At 48.5% G+C, this 17,366-nt stretch overlaps 1 protein-coding gene across 1 annotated transcript in view; it reads right to left on the minus strand.

Annotated features, from left to right (window-relative positions):
• Abcc4 (ATP binding cassette subfamily C member 4) overlaps positions 1-17,366 on the minus strand; it is a 208,350-nt gene that overhangs the window by 147,900 nt on the left and 43,084 nt on the right. Inside the window, exon 4 of the mRNA XM_055609807.1 lies at positions 12,996-13,220. Coding sequence (XP_055465782.1) covers positions 12,996-13,220 — 225 coding nt within the window. The remainder of the gene's footprint in view (positions 1-12,995; positions 13,221-17,366) is intronic.

Raw genomic sequence — 17,366 nt, forward strand, 5'->3', positions numbered from 1 at the left:
TGTGTGTGTGTGTGTGTGTGTGTGTGTGTGTGTGTGTGTGTGTGTGTAAGCACATGCGCACTCGGTTATGGGGTGGTAACTGGGATTCAAACCCAGAACTTCACACATGGTTGGCAATCTCATTATTGATTTGTCATCCTAAACTCGCATCTTACTTTTTATTTTGAGACAAGATCTCACTAAATTGCCCAGTCTGGCCTTGAACTTGGAACCACCCTGCTTTGGCCTCCCAAGTATCTGGTATTACAAAACTATGCTCTTGTTTCTGTGATTTACGATCTGAAGAACAAAGATGGAGCTGGGAGGGAGGACAAGATGGAAAGATAAGAACAAAATGTGCCGAGTGCTAGGAGAGACTACCACACTACCTAGTCAGACTCCCAAAGAGACAGCTAAGAAACTGTCCTCAGAAAGAGTCACTAGGGCTGAGGCCAGGCTTGGTGACACAGCGTGTGCCTGCCATGTCCAAGGCTTTGATTCCAGCGCTAGAAAGGGGATGCGGCGGGGTGGGGGTGGGGTAGGAAAGACTAGAATTCCCAAACTTGGGAGGAAATGTTACTGTGCATACCGAAGAATCTTAGTGGTCATCAAGAATGAAAATGGAAGGATGAAATGAATGGAAGGAAGAATGAAAATGGAAGGCACCTCATGGTCAGGCCTGGTAAAAAGCAGTGAGTGGATCAGGAGATGACGGAGCGGGGATGGGCTCTCACCACCAATCACCAGAACTGCGCCTACTACTACACACACACATACACACACATACACACACACACACACACACACACACACACACACACACACACACATGGACCTAGGTTCATTTCCTGGGGTGGCTCATAACCCCCTATAATGCCAGCCCAAGAGGATGTGATGCCCTCTCCTGGCCTCTGAGGGTACCAGAGTGCATGAGGAACCACACAGACAAGTAGGCACACAGTCATACATATAAATAAAAATAATGTAAAAAAGTGAAGCAGCACACAGCAGCTCCCATTCATTTGGCACTGTTTTTTCTGCCTGGATTACTTTCAGCAGTAAGCAGGAAACGTAAAGCCTCAGCTAGCATGTACGAACACCATGTATCCACGTGGGCAGTGTGAGGTCAGCTGTCCTCCGTTTCCCTGGAAGTGACTTCTGTAGAGGGGTGGAGTGTGCTTTCCCTGTAGGAATCTGTGAGGACTGACCTGGACTGATAAGACTCAGAAGTATTCGTGGAAGCAGACATCTGGCTTGTCTGTGATGGATTTTCTAGATCGGGTGACTGATGTGGGCCACGCTCTGCCTGAGCGGCAGCATCCTGCGGCCTGTGCTGCTGGGCGGCATAGCAAGGAAAGCTGACTGACCGTCTGTCCTCGTCTCTCTCTGTTCCCTGACTGCCCATCGCTCCTGCCTCCCTCCTGTTACCATCACTTGTCACCCTCTCGCTACCCTCCTGTCACCCTCCTGTCCCCATCGTTCCTGTCACCTGCCTGTCATCATCGCTCCTGCCACCCTCCTGTCACCTGTCACTCCCGTCGCCAAGCCTTCCCTTCGCAGTGGACTCTACTCTCCAACTGTGAGCAGAAATCCACCTTCCTTTCCTCTTTAAGTCCCTCTAGCCGTGCACTCCGCTGCAGCATGGACAAGTAACTAACAGACCATCTGGCCACCATCCCAAGAAGCCCCCGGAAAACCCTTGTCTAATAGTCCTGCCCAAACAGAGAGCATGTCATCACACCACAGAGGCCTCAGCAACCCACTGTGGCCAGTGTCAGCCACCCTCCGTGTGGGGCTCCTCCCACAGCACCCTGTGTGTCAGATTCTGCACATTCTCTTCTTTTCACCTCTTGCTATCAGGCTGACACCCGCCCTGAGACTGTCACCGCACTATCCCCCATCGCTCACTTGGAGACCAGCAGGTCAGGTGGACTATAAACAACTGAGGGATTTTCAGCATTTACTGCTCATGACCGAAGCCCGTTTGTCACCTATGTGGCTTCCAGGTAAACGAAGCATTAGCACAAGAGGCAGCTAGGATGGCTATGCCTGGCTCACTGAAGAACAACACCACCTGTATTTTTCCAGTATCCTTGGCTGGAGATGCTTACCAACACCGCCACGCCCACTTCGTGATTGCGCAATCTAAAGAAGGTCATGCTGGTTTTCAGAGGGGGGCCCAGGAACAGGCCAATATCCTCCTGCAGTATAAACGCAGTGGAGGAATTGTCTCACAAGGTCAGTCTTGCTCCCTCATTCGGTAGAGGGAAACTGACTCAAGGAAACGCAAAAGTATAGACAAAACCAACAACCTGCCATCTCCATAATCCAACAGTCTGGCACCTGGAGGGCTTCACGGGTTCTCGTCTGTTTTGTTTTATTTTTATCTAACTGTCCATGGCTAGCAAATCTGTCTATCTCTGAAGGATGCAATATTCCCCTGCCCATGGTACCAATGGCTTTCCTTCATCCCACTTCCATCATAGGTCACAGACGAGACATCAGACATGCGCAGAGCTGACTGGCCCTGTGAATAAGCGTGTATCCAAGCACAGCCTTACCACGTGAACCCCTCTGGTTCCACTTGGGGGCAGACCCAGAGATGCGTGGTCTGAGGTCATACTGAGAGTCAGGCACACATGAAAATCCAAGAGAGTGAAATTCACCAGAAGCTTCCACATTCCCTCCCCTCAGCCCCTTTCAGGACATAGATCAGGTTTCCTCAAAGCCTCTTGAAAGGCTTGGAAAGCCTTGGGAGGAGCAGTGCTTCTCCAGCCCAGGTCAAAGCATGGTCAACCAGGTCCAACAAGCATGAAAAGACGCTAGATGCAAATACTATGCATCTCAGCGGTCCTCGGATGTCCCTGGTAGTTGGGGGCATACCTGAAAACCTAGCTATGGGGTAGGAAGAGGTGCTCTGGTGAGCGAATGTCACGAGCATGGCTCTGCAGAAAACACATACAACCTAGCCAGCTCCAGGGATGCCGTGGAAAAGAACACGATGTGCAACTCCAAGCGGAGCCACGTGCCCACAGCAAAGGCCTCCACCACACACCAGTTCCTTTGTTTGAAGAAAACCACACTGCGTGTGAAGAGAGAAGGCAGGACCACAGCAGTGAAGCTCAGTTGGCAGAAAACAGTGTGAAAATCCCTAAAAAGAGAATGTTAGTGAGAACAGAAGCGAAGCATGCCTCTCAGGGAAGGGGCAGAAGGACATACTTCTAGAATCTTCTTAAATTCCTTTATATTTTTCTGATTTGTCTTTAAATATATAAAACTACAAAAATGTGTTTAAACTTTATATCTTCTGGAAAATTGCATGTTTAATAACAAAAATTTACATGTGAACCCAAAGCCAACTCCTTTTTCTATCATGTGCCTTCTTTCAGGCCAAAAGTGCAACTGGAGAAAGCAATATGGCACCACCAGACTTAGCATGGCATATAATTTTACTTAAACAATCAAAAGGAAAATACCGAGCCTGAGAGGTAGCCTGTGGGTAAAAGCGGCTATTTCCAAGCCTGACAACCTGAGTTCAGTCCCTGGAACAGATTCTCGAAAATTGTCCTCTGACCTCCAAACGTGCACTGTGACAGAAACAGAGAGAGAGAGAGACGGAGAGACTGTGTGTTTCTGTGTGAGTATGTGTGTGTGAGTGTGTGTGTGTGTGTGTGTGTGTGTGTGTGTGTGTGTGTGCACGTGCGCGCGCGCACAATTTTACTTTTTGCCCTAAGGTTATATGTTTACCAAAGTATCACCCTTGAGCAGGTGGCTGTCCACCAATCAGAAATCCATAAACAACAATTCAGACTAATATTGTGGAATTGTTTCCCTCACTCATTCCTTCCCTGCAAAGCCACTTTTGAAGTTTGGAATTGGAAGAGACCTGTCAGTGATAAATCCTCAGGTAGCATTTCCTCTGCCATGAGGAGGAAAAATAATGGACTGAAGATCATGAGTCTAGGTAATGTACACTGTGCCGTGTAACAAACTTCTCCAAAGCACCAGTTCTTAACTCTTTCCATGAAGAAGAGCAAGGGTGTGAAGAGAAAGGCCCTGCACAGGTTTCCCTCTGCAGGAAACGCGGCCTTCAAGCCACCTCTTCCAAACCTACATTTCCCTTCTTGTTTGGGTGGAAAGAGGCATATCAAGGAGCAGCTGGGACCAACATCTGTGACCTGCCGGAGATGGGGACAGAGAAAACAACTCTATTCCCCACTACTGGGCCCCTGAGTGAGTTCAGAGGACGATACAGAAACAGTGAAGATGGTGCTTTCTCGGAGCTGAGAGCAGACGTGGACCATTCTTTAGAGCCCTTTTCCCTGTTCTCTAAAAAGAGCTGAAGATACGTCATCACAACCAATGATCTGGCTGCACTGTCATGTCTTCCTACTGGGACTGAGGCCTGTTGACTCCCGACCTTGTTCACTATTCAAAGCGACGTAAACCACGTGTAAAAGGCCACATAAGTGAGGTGTTCAAGGTGTGCCACGTCATAGAGCTAGAAATTAGATGATTGGGACTAGGGACTGGGAGGGAAGGGAGAACAGGAGTCAGTGCTTAAGGGCTACAAAGATTTGGTTTTGAGAGATGAAAGGGATTCCAGAGACAATGGTAGAGATGGCTACAGGATACGGTGAGTGTAACTGACATGGTGAAATGATCCATGTCACGCCTTGTATATCGTACCGTGACTTTTGAAGTTTAAATGTTCTGAAAACAAACCAATTACCTTTGAAGACCAAAAAGGAAATTACCACTAACTACAAACCCTAAACCCAGGAAGATACCTTAAAACACTGAAAGAGGACGGAGATTCACTTCAGCTCAGTGAAGCTTTTGTATCGAAAGCCTTTAACATCACTAACTGGGACCTCAGTGTGCACACTGCCGAAAGAACACAGACTTCATGTTGTACCACACCTTTCCAGGAGGCCACATCTGTCCCCACACACCCCTCAACTGCTGTGCCTGCCACCGTCCTCCAAGACAGCATGTTCCAAACGTTCCCTGGGATGCAAGTTTAATAGACAGATTTATGAGGCCTTTCCTTGGGCTAATAGAAAAGGACGGAGATGACACCCCTGGCCGGGGAGTTGGGGTGAGGGGTGGGGAGTGAGGAGTGGGGAGTGAGGGGTGGGGAGGGGCATGTTTTATGAAGCACTCATGTGACTCAAGACGAAACCCATGGACCCTCTTCTGACACATAGCATCACTGTGTCGGCCAAGCATGGGAGGTAAGAACACACCCTGCATGGTACACACAGGGCTTCCAGCTCTGCAGCTCATGAACATCCGTGCTGGCCCACACCTCCTGCTCCACCATAAACTGCAGTGGAGCAGGACAGTGATGAGGCCAGTGTTTGCAGATAAAACAGGCAGTGTGCAGGACGGATGCCTGAGACAAAGGACTCTGGTGTTCAGCATCCCAGAATGCACAGGGCAGCACCGCCTCAGCAAAGGACATCAGTCATGGTGTGTCCCTAGAGGCTCACATGTTGGGAGCTTGGCATGCTGTCTGTGTTCTGCAAATAATAGATGTGGCCTCTCTGCTTCCTACCTATCACTCAGTGCAAGACTCTGCTTCATCACACAGCTCCTCACTATGCTGTTCACAGCAGATGCAGAGACACAGAGCCTCTGGACCAAACCTCTGAAACTCATAAGCCAAAATAAATCCCTCCTGCTTGAACCTGTTCCTGCCAGGCATTCATGAAAACAACGGCAGAGCTCATGCAGACAGCATTGCAGTAAGGAACTCCCACCTAAAACAACCTAACAAAACTAAAACAAACCTGCCAAGATCCTCAAACTCAGGGTTGGAAAACTGAGTCCTAGCCAGTTCCTGGTAGTGAAGGCTCAATAGGATTTCCAAAGCCCAGCCTCATGGAAGCAAAGCCTACTTAGTTCAAAGTGAGCACAAAAGTCCCGAGCTCTTCAGAAGGAAGGGGTTAGAAGCACAGGGACACACTGAGCATGTACAATACAGTTTACAATTTCAAACCTCAAACACAGGAAATGGGAAGGTGAAATTAATACAAGAAGGTGGTCTTTAAAACAAAAAATCAATACCCACCCCAATTAAAGCAAATCCAAATTGGTCAGACAGAGAATCTTAAAATATTTAAAGAATGTACTATATATGTGTTGCAAGGATTGAGGAAAACATGCTGGGAGAGTTAAGAGGAAGTATGACCAAAGACAGACATTTTCAAGAAAGGACAAAAAAAAAAAAAAAAAGAAGCAACACAATGGATACTCTGGAGCCAAAAAGAATGCTAAAGTGGTTTTTAAAAAATTACTGAGTGTTCTCGGTAGGAATTTTAAAGTAATAGAGATAATAAAATGGAACAGTAAGAGACACTGTCACATGGTCTAGATGAACTAGTGGTCTGAGAAAGAAGAGTGTTAAGAATGAGTCAAAACAGAAGAGCACAGCGGTCAGGGGCAAGGGGAGACAGCGGGTAGCATGTGCACACCACAGACAACACACATATGAAAATGTGATAATGCAAGCCACTATTTCATCCGCTAAGTAAAAGTTAGTTTCAGAACCTAGACTATCAAAACAAAGAGTGTAATGGAAGTTTTGGTTTCTTTAAAAACTCAGGTATGTTATGTAAATATGTTTTTGTTTTAATCCCAAGTGTGGGGTTTTTAGTTTGGGCTTTAATTTGTCCACAGCTGATGTATGCCTCCTGGGGCGTGGTCTTTGCGAGCTAGTGCAACAGAGAGGGGCGTGGTCTAGCTCTCGGAGGGACAGAAATTGGACAGCCCAGAAAGAGAAGGGGTGGTAGCAGTTTGGAGAGACCTGAGATGAACTGCGGTGGCTTGGAGACATGGGAGAGATGCTTTTCGGCACAGCAGCTCAGAGGAGACACACAGGACCACCTGCTGCGTTTGCTGTTGAGGGAGACTGATACAGCCCCAAAAGAACCCATCGACCCTAAACAGCAGGGAGAAGTACAGGGCCTGTGGCCCCTCTCCCCACTAACCTTCTCCCTCCCACCTAGGCTTAAGGGTTGGTGAAAGGGAGGAAGAGGTTTAAATACCCCAAACAAAATAGAGTTAAAAAGCAAGCACAACAAAGAGCCACCAGGCAAATATTTTCTGAAAGTAAATGAAAGATTCAAGGTTATCAGACACCCCAAATCACATGCGGGGCCAATCTCTGAAAGAAAATCAGTCAGAAAAAGAAATGTCAAAAGCTCAGCCAGAGCAACTAGAAACCCTGACTACAGAGACACATGCAATGACCCGGCATCACTGAGATCAGAAGCAAGGGGTCCAGGAGCCTAACAGAGGTGGGGGCAGCAGCCGGCCCACCCGTCCCCAAAGACCAAGAAGTGATGGCTAGCTGCCTGCTGTGTGGCAGGCCTGCTGAAGGATGCTGTCCAGTTGGGATGGGGTGCACTAATGAAGGTGTGGAGCTACAAGCAGAGTGGGGCTCGCTGAAGACTGCTTACTGGTGGGCAGGTGAAACACGATGGGCGTTTTATTTGTTCCTTCACCCAGTGAAGTAATATGAAAACAGCAGTGGTAAAGGAACAACGATTGGCGAACATGCGTGCTCCCGTGTGTGTGTGTGTGCACATACATGTACAGGCACGTGGAGGGCAGAGGTCAGGCTGATGCCAAGTGTCTTCCTCCGTCACTCTCCACCTCATTTTTTCGAGACAGGGTCTCACAGTGAAGCTAGAGCTCATGGATTCAGCAAGCTCAGGGGACGCTCCTGCTGCGATCCTCTCAGCATTCGGAGTAGGCAATCCTAGTGCTGCTATGGCTGGATTTTTACATGGGTCCAAAGAATCCAGACTCAGGTACTCATCACTGTGAAGCAAACACTGAACTGGTGGAGACATCCCCCTAGCTCTCCATTCGTTAACTTACACATTTATTCTGCATGGCACTCCATCAGTCAACCCTATGAGACGAAACGAGCCATTTTCTCACAGTAACCCACAATGCTCCTCCTGGAAGGACATTAAGAGCTGAGACGTGCATGCCTCCTCAAATGCGAAACACACTGAACGTGGCTGACACACTGCATGGCCCATAAGAGACTGCGAGGCAACTCCTATTTGGATTCTTTTCATTCCCAAGGTTATCAGAGACCCTTTGTAGCATAGGGCAGAGAGCCACCAGTGGATGAAGCTGCCAGTGGATGAAGCCACCAGTGGATGATGAAGCCACACCCTGATCAGTCATTCCTTCATTCCTTACTCAAAAAGCCAATGGCTGCCATCTGTCAACTAAATGCATACCCCTCCCCCCACCTTAAATTATTCCAGCCCTACCCATCTACCTGCTCTCTTTACCACACATCCCTGCCTTAAGCCTGTGACCAGGGTCCATCATTTGGACCTGATGTGACACTGCCCTTAAATTTCTTCTTCACCCTTCCATTTCAGTGTTCAAAACATGCTCTACCCAGATCCTGACACCCATTCCCACCAACCATCAGGATCATTCCATAAGCCATAAGCCTACTATAATAACATGATTATTCCATCCTAAGTGCTATTTTGTCCTGGGGACAGGACACCCATGAAGCAAGTCTCTTTTACACCATTTTAAGACCAGGAAACTGAGGCTGTGAGAAATCAACTTACTTCTCTGCATAAAACTTTAAAACCTGAAAAAGGGAAAAATTGAGACTGAAATCCAGGTCTGATAGCTCTTGAAGTCCCAGGCTTAAAGTGTCCATCCCACCTGACCTGCCACAGCCCCTCCTATCGGTACCCAGGCCCCTGAGTCAACTCCCAGGCACTCCTCCCCAGGAGACCCAGGCCACCTCAGACACCCCTCCAGGCTGACAGGGCACCATCACTGAGGCATGTGCCCGCAATGCAGCAGTGCCGTTTACCACTGAAGAGGACAGGCCTGTAAGCCACAGGCCGCCACCTGTCCAGTCAAGTGCAAGCAAGGCTCACTAGTGTTGTACGGGAGACTTAAAACTCTCTCTCTAACAACTAAATTAGAATATCTGCAAGCAGAAGCCAGCATCAGGTGGGGTTAAAGTTCTCCCGTGCACACACGAATGCAATAAACCAGCACAACTTGGGAGCCACTGACCTCCACAGCATTCGCTCACAGGCCACAGAGCACTCACAGGGCCCCGGCAGGACGCTGCTGCCATTCCCGTCACTGTAGCTGCAGCAGCAATAACCTCCCTGAGAGAAAAGGACTCCTCTCCCTGCTAGCTTATGTTTCTAACCAAGAAATCAGAACAGGCCCTCTTGGCTCTTTGTTAGCACGTTAGGAGAATGGCAGTTTGTTCTCTGACAGGATTATCATCCCACAAAATGCCCAGTCAGGGTGCAAGTTCATATTAGAAATAAAATAATAAGTGATTTGATAGAAAAGTGTTAAACTATTGCAACAATGTACAAGGTTCTACCAGCTAATTCTAACTGTCAAGTGTTAAGGTAGCAGTGTGAGGGCAGAAAGTCCTGCCAGAGTACTGCTTACCATAAACACCACATGGGTTCGCTTGGACAATACCCTCAGGGTCCTCCCTGCACAGCTTCAGAATGCCTAACCACAGACCAACAGTCAAATACCAGATCAAGCCACAAGACAGCCCTTGCTTTGGGAAGGCTGAAGTATCAAGACGGGCCTATCTAAACATAAGGCAGAATAGTCCACACTGAACTACAGTTAGTTTAAAATAAAAGCAAAATCATCTCCGATCTGAGATTCATGAATTTCGCATCACGGATACTGCCAAACTCCCAACCAACTGCCTTTCCCCTATCCCCAGAGCAGGTCCATGTTTTCAATTCACCAAGCGATAGCCTTGTTAAATATGGTCTCCGAAGACGGAACTATGAGAACAAACAAAGGGAAGCTGACATGCCTGTAGAGCCAACTCACCTCAGAAGACGGAACAGAGAACCACTTTCCTCCCACCAGCTTTCCTTTCATGGAACTCTAAAGTTAGTGAAGACCAGCAATTCCATCCAGAATAGATTGGGAAGTCCGCCCTGCAGAACAAGGACGGACTAACACACTCAACATCAGCCTTCAGAGCAAGCCAGCCACCCTCACAATCTATTCCTCAGAAATCAGACCTGCCTTGGTTCTTCAAACTGAACACAGTCAGGAAACCCACAGCAGACTAGGCCAGCGATCTTAGGGGAGAGACACTCTGTACCTCATGGATTTTAAAAGGAAAAGCAGAATAATAAGAGCCTCCTTGGTGCTGAGACCATCATCTTGTGTGTCCACATGCAAACTTTAGCTAAGTTCAATTCTGTGGAGACCCCGAGCCAAGGTCTCAGATAGCGAGAGACACAGGTCCAGGAGGCCGTGGCAGGGGAGGGCCCAGTTGCCTTCAGCTCATTTTCCCCTTGACTAGAGCTGCCAACTTCATCCCGCCTGGTCCTCTCTCACAGTGAAGCCAGACAACAGACCTCATGAGACCTGAAGCTGCACAAGACCCAGTCAACTGGTAAAGAAAGGACACTGGTCTCCTGATAGAGGGGACATGACTCTCCAGGGAATGGGGTTAGCAAGGCATAACAACTTCCAAAACCAGGGAGGATGATAGCGCAACGCCCGTGTAACTTTATTAAAGCTGTGACCGCAAATACATGACAAGTGACGTCATTACATGTGTACATGTGTGCTGCATGCGCCTATACACGTGAGGACCAGAGACCCTGGTGACAGGCTCTTCAGAACTGTTCCCCACTTTATTTACTAAGGCATGGTCTCTCAGGAAACCCAAAGGGTGCCAGTTCCACTAGTCTACTTGGGCAATGTGCCCAGGGGGTCCCCTGTCTCCACCTACGTGTTAAGGCTACAGGCAGGCCAAGCTGCCATGCCACCTGGCTTTACTTGGGGTCTGGGCATCTAAACTCAGGCCCTCCTGCTTGCATGCCAAGCACTTTAATCCACCAAGCCCTCTCTCCAGATTGACAGGACATTTTTATATAAGATCCATCTCCTGGGGTCATTCAGTTCCACAACTATTACCATGAGCCTAATGGCTGCTCGTTGATCCCACCCACTGATCTCCAAGAACCGTGGAGTGGGCAGTGAGGCCTGGGCATCCCTGAGCTGCAACTTCTGCAAAGGACTTCCAGATGAACTGCAGAAGCAGTCCTCGAGATGAAGCCTCTTATTGCTTCACCTTGGCATACTTCCTGCACAAGGCAGGCAAGAGGAAATGCATCTTTCCCACGTTTCTAGAGTTTCAGCCTAAGTCTCTGTTTGACCCCAGCAACTCCCCACTTTCATAAACAGAGATTCTTCCGGGAGAACCATACCAACAATTTAACACCTCTAGAAAACGCCTACTTACAGTCAGGTGAGCAAATCCACCTGGCTAGATCAGATTTCCCAAAGGCCAGTTCCAAAGCATCGACAGAGAAAAACAGGAAGAAAAACAGGTGCGCTCACCTGTGCAAGAGCTCTGATTACCTGAACTGGCAGCTCCTACCTGATGGATGTGCGTGCGGTGTGCACAGCCCAGTGGTAGTTAAAATCCCTTAGCACTGAAGGAACTAAGCGGCATCCAGGAGGATTAAACTCTAGATAATTTATAGAGACACCTCAGTGTTCTCCTACATGGGAGAAGAGATGATGGACCACAGACACGGCAGTCATGACGACAGTGAAGACGCCATGATCGAACTCTACAGACACAGTCACTAGTGCCACGTCACAGATGAAGAGAACACTGTCTTTGCTGGAGCCTAATAGATTCTAAGGTGCCAGGCCTCCACAAACCATGCAACTCCGAGATTCCTAAAGCTGCTGCTGCTCAAAGGAAGACGTGCTTGGGAGACTGCATTTGCTGAGAAAATCCACAGAAGTTCTAGATGAACCACAGGACGTTAAAAGTGTAGTGATTCCAACCATTTGATGGAATCTCCAAACAGCAACTCATCTGAAAAAAATCAGGCAACTGGCTGTCCAGACAGCTTAGCAACTAAGAACACCTGTTGCTCTTGCATAGGACCTGAGTCTTTAGGCACCAAATACCATGCACATGGTGTGTGTGTGTGTGTGTGTGTGTGTGTGTGTGTGTGTGTGTGTGTGTACACATACAGGGAAAACACATAAAGTAAAATAAAGGAATCTTTTTTGAAGTAAGAACAGGGAAGAAAGAGACCATGGCGGACTGATGCATGATGGATAGATAGAGTCTTCAGCCCCTGACATCTGTCCTTCTGGCAGGGATGGCTTTCTGATGCTGTCCTGCGTAACTATTCCAATCAGGACGAGCAAGAGTGATCCCCTGCACAGCTGAACCAGGCGCATCACACCAGGTCTCATCGTTAAAACTTCAGGAGGAGAGAGGAGAGATGCAACACATTTCAAAACTCAGAACAACAAGCAACCTGGAAGCTAAGGTTTTCCCCAAAACTACTTTTTTTAAGTTTAAAATAAATCTGTTTATATCAAGGCATATAACTGCGATACAGCCTGCAAGGTGTTGAGATAAATTAGACAGCTTTCTCAGAGACAGCGTTTCCTCCTAGGTTTAGTTCTGAAGACCCTGCTTCCCTGAAGATCACTTTTTGGTACAACTTTGGTGTCGGTGAAGATTTTAGTGACTAACAAAAGGTGTTTCATGAATACAGCTATGAGATTTAGCTATGAAAACACTGAAAAATCATTTCTGCGTTTATTTTTTAACCTAGACTTTGCGACAGACCTAACAGCCTGCCTGGTCCTGTAAGCAACCACATCTGAGAGCAAGAGGAGACGGCTAGGTTACACAGGGAAGCTGTGCAGAGTAAGTAAGAATAGCAACAATAAATTTTATAGCCCAAGCCAAACAGCCAGCTCCCCCAGTGTAGCTCAGTTTGTTTTCATGGTTGGGTCACATCAGGCGGTCTGAGAGGGCCTTGAACCTCTGACTTCCTGCTCCTGCTTCCTTGCACTGAGAGTGCAGGCATGTGCCACAACTCCCAGTGTATCGACACAGTTCTAACTTACGGGAGCATTTCCCGACGCTCCCGAGGCTTCGGCTGACACATGCTTAACAGGTCACTGTCGCTTACCTTCCGGTAAATCATGTGGCACATGGCGACTCGCAGCCTCATGCCAGCACACTGCACGTGGTAAAAGTACAAGTGATGCAGTATGGCCAGAACGAGCGTGCACACCGACAGCACCGCGGCGTAGACATAAGCTGCATGCAAAGCCGCAGAGTCGTCGGGATCATACTTCTCAAAATAATCAATAATCTTCCCTAAGAAGATGGGCTGAACCACTCTGGTGCTCTCCTGAAAGAAAGAAAGAAAAAAAGCTCTCATTAGGGATGGAACCACACCAACTCTTCTCAACACAAGCTTTCCTTCCATCTGCCACTCATCCCTGACCTGAGGGAAACGAAGCCGCTCTCGTGGCTACCACGGCAAACAAGCATTCCACCCTAAACTCGAGCTCACAGTCACAGCGCACACTGTGACTGGCCCAGGCAGAGGATGCTGAATGCATGTCAGAATCAGCTTTAAGCACAACCAGCGGGCTGCCAAATAGATCCTGGCCAAAAGTGAATAAGGAAAAAAAAAGTGGCCAAAAAGGAAACAGGCTAGTGATTTCCTTAAATTCAGACAGGCCAGCGCTTGATCCACCCTGTTTCCTATGGCCGCTCAGCTTCCCACCCAGCCTACCAGGAAGTGAAGGTATGAGCCATTCACAAGAGGCACAAACGCTCAGGACACCTCCCCCTCCTGGTCCAGCTACCTTCAGCTAAGGGATATGCACAAACACAAGACAAAAAGGAGACCCTTCCAACCTTCCGAAGCACAAGCTCTGAATGTCAGTGCACCCCAGACCTCCCCCGGCTGTGCTGAGAAGGGGCAGTACCTGTAAGGTCCCCAGAGAGACGAGTGCAATACGTCTCTATCCCCTAGACACTAGGGTCTGCCCAGGGTACTGCTACCTCCGCTTGGGCAGCCCAGATTCAAAAACTACACCTGGCACAATGACGGACTAAAAGCAGTCAGCATGAGTGGTGTTCTACCAGCCTTAGATTGTAAATCAATATTAATAACCATCTATTCTCTAAAGCAAAAATCAACGTCCTATACCAATGAGGTGAGAGGTCCTGGGGCTTACCTACTGAAGCTAAGGGGAAGCCATTTTCTGCCCAGCATGGAAGAACTTGAGCCCTCAGGACACCACAGGTAGTTTCCTGACTCACAGGCCACTCACCCCCAACCCACTTCCTCCCTCACGGAAAAAAAAAAAAAAAAAAAAAATTCAAACCCAAGTCACCAAAAGTAAATACACAGACTCACAGCATTTCCTCCTCCTCACGGATAAAAAACTAGGCTTGGAAATCTTTCAAACATTAAATTTGAACAGCTTTTCCTTTTAAGCAAGATAGACCTGCAAACAGCCAACAATTGTGCTTTTGATGGCTGTTTTCTATCCACATGGTGTAAGCAGCCTAACCCATGGAGGCAGGGAAAGAGAAGGAGAAAAACAGAAACAAAGTTAGTAAGGTTTCCAAGCAACCAGTGCCAGTCAGCACATTTACAGGAGATGCCTCAGCCCCTCACATGAGCCACAACACTAAATCTCACAGTCTGTGCACACACACACACGCACACGCACACGCACACGCACACGCACACGCATGCACGCACACACGAACAAAGGTCATCAGACTCCAGGAACTCAGAGGCTCCTTGCCACTTCCACCCCTGCACAGCTTTCCAGAAGTGCAGAGAATCAGCACAAGAAGACCAGGCCCCTCTGTTCACAAGGAGACCTAGGCCTAGGAGAAGCCAGGACAGCCAGGTCGGCAGCACACTGACCTGGGCCCTCCGCCAGGAGCCCAGGTTAACTCCCACCACTCCAAATTTGCCTGACGTAATCATGGAGTTGTTGCTGCCTGCTGCACACTGTCCTGACTGCCTGGGACTCCCAGAGAGTGAGAGTGACAGACAGAACAACGGAAGACTTGGTGAATACAGGGAAAGGAGGTAACCAAAAGAAAGGCAGGTCGACACTAGGGAACTGTGTGCCACAGCTGGAATGTGGCATCTAGCAATCCACGTAAGTGAGCAGGCTCTAAATGAGCAAGCCTAGTTCTGGCCAGTCCTTACCCTCGTTCCACCGACCTGTTCTTTCGAATCCCAACCCCTCCCTAGGAAGACACAGTGAGACAACTAAAGTGCTTACCAAGCTGCTAGCTGAATAGAATCAAGCTTTCCGGGAGCTGGAAGGAGAAGGTGAAAACAGAGCTGGGTGTGTATGCACACGTGCCTGTAATCCCAGAATCTGGAGGAAGAGGCAGGAAGACAAGGGTCTGGAGGAGCGTGATCTACGCAGAAGAGGCTGTCTCAAAGAAAGCCCTACCTTCATCTTGGATACCATTCAGTGCCCTACCAAAGAAGCTTCCTGCCCTGTGTTGTCAGCAAAATTCTCAACTGAAACTTCATGGAACTATTACAGTCCAAGGTGATCCCTCAAGACCCCAACCTTTGGGCTCCTTTGGTCCACACCGTTATCTACAAAGTTCAGTTAGAACCACACGGTCGGCTTCCTAACCCTCCCAGCCCTATCTAAAAAGAAGAAAAAAATGAAAGTTTTAAGTAAGTGTGTGGTTTTGTGTTGGGACTCACTCCTCTGAGCCACATGTGGTCAGGGCCCCCGTGCCCACCTCTGAGCCCTTGAAGGTAGCGAGTTTTCAGTGAAGCATTACTCGGCACTCGGGCACACCACTTTGCTTTGCAGAGTCACTTAGTACAGAGCTTGATGGGACACTGTCCCCACTGGGCCTGGCAGCTTTCATGTTCCCTTAGGATGGAGACTCTTCCTGTCCAATTTCACAGTCCCCGATCTGTGCGATGAGAGGAAGGCACAGGAGACCAGACAAAATGTCAAAGAAAGTCATGCACGCTGCAGTGAAACCCAAGAGCAGGAAGTGTCAGCCTGGGGGAGAGAGGAGTGGGCAGTCCAGGCAGGAGGGGGCCAGGAACAAGGTGGCTAAAGACCAGAGCCTGAGGAACCCAGCGGATGGATCCGGGGATTACACCTCAGCCGCGATCTCGAGATGCATGAATTGGGACCACAAAGGATGCGTAAGCGTCGCTGAGTGCAGAGCCCTCTGATCACGGACGGACTCAGACTCACTGACAGTATGTGTGGGGCCGGAGCTCCCTCCTTCAGGAGGGTCCTGAAGACAGACACCAGTGCCAGAACATCACCACCACTGTTTGCCATGCCCCACCTCTGTGGCTCCCGTCACAGGGGATGTCGGAGCAGCCGTGTGGAAGCTGCAAGACCACAGTTGGTTTCAGTGAGGATTGCTTCCGTACAGGGCACATCCAGCGAGAACACACAGGAACCCAGAACCAACCCGCAAGTTTCCAGACCACATTACAAAGCACTCTAGCTCAGCAAACAGCAGGAAAATGTTAACATTCAGGAAGCACTGCTCACTAAAGGAAAAGATGATTCAGAGCTGGTTTTTCAATGACCTTAAGCCATCACTGGGGCTCAATGGGTAAAAGGCAAGCCCGATGACCTGAATTTGATCCCTGAAGTCATGGTGGAAGGAGAGGACTGACTCCCAAAGTGTTCTTTGACCTTTATATACGCGCACGCGCGCACGCGTGCGTGCACGTACACAGACACAGACACAGACACACACACACACACACACACACACACACACACAAATAATATTTAAAAGGACTTAACTAAATACAATCACCTCCAAAGGAGAGTGGGAATGCAGCAGAGGACAGGAGCAGCAGCCTTCTTTGGAAGTAATCTCTTTTCTGGACCAACACACACAGCTCACCAGCCCCAGCACAGAAGGTTAAAGAGACATTGGCTGTTTGAAAACTAGTTTTAGAAGAAAAGAAGTAAGAAATTCTCTTGTTTTTTTTTTTTTAAATATATACAGTACCCCAGGATAAACAAAAGGCTGTCCAGAGCAGACTTACCCATCATGAGAATATTTCAGCTAATAAATCAAGTGAGAAAATACTGCCATACCACCACTTTGCAGCGGCCCCTGTTAAGGTCACACATACGAAAACAGCAAGCACATGCACGCTGGGCCCTTGGAGTGATGATTCTGCAGATGAGGTCATACTGCAGAGTGGGGAGGCATCAGCTCCTTCCTTATCTACAACTCTGGTGCCAGGAGAACAAGTTCAGTGACGCAGGGGGAATGCCATCGGGCCAACCCAGGCTTCAGGAACCTCTGCTGAACAAGCTTGCTGAGGGCCTGAGTTCAAGTTACAGCACCCAGGTTGGGAGGTCACAACCATGTGTAATTCTCTATGCCCCCTTCTGACATCTATCGGCACTGTACTTAGGTGGACAAACAAACCCACACTCACACATACACCTACAGACTTAGTCACAAGAATACATACATTGACTGACTGACTGAATGAATGAAT

Source organism: Psammomys obesus, unplaced genomic scaffold (genome assembly GCF_907164565.1).
Source record: "Psammomys obesus unplaced genomic scaffold, mPsaObe1.curated_primary_1811, whole genome shotgun sequence".
Taxonomy (NCBI): Eukaryota; Metazoa; Chordata; class Mammalia; order Rodentia; family Muridae; genus Psammomys; species Psammomys obesus.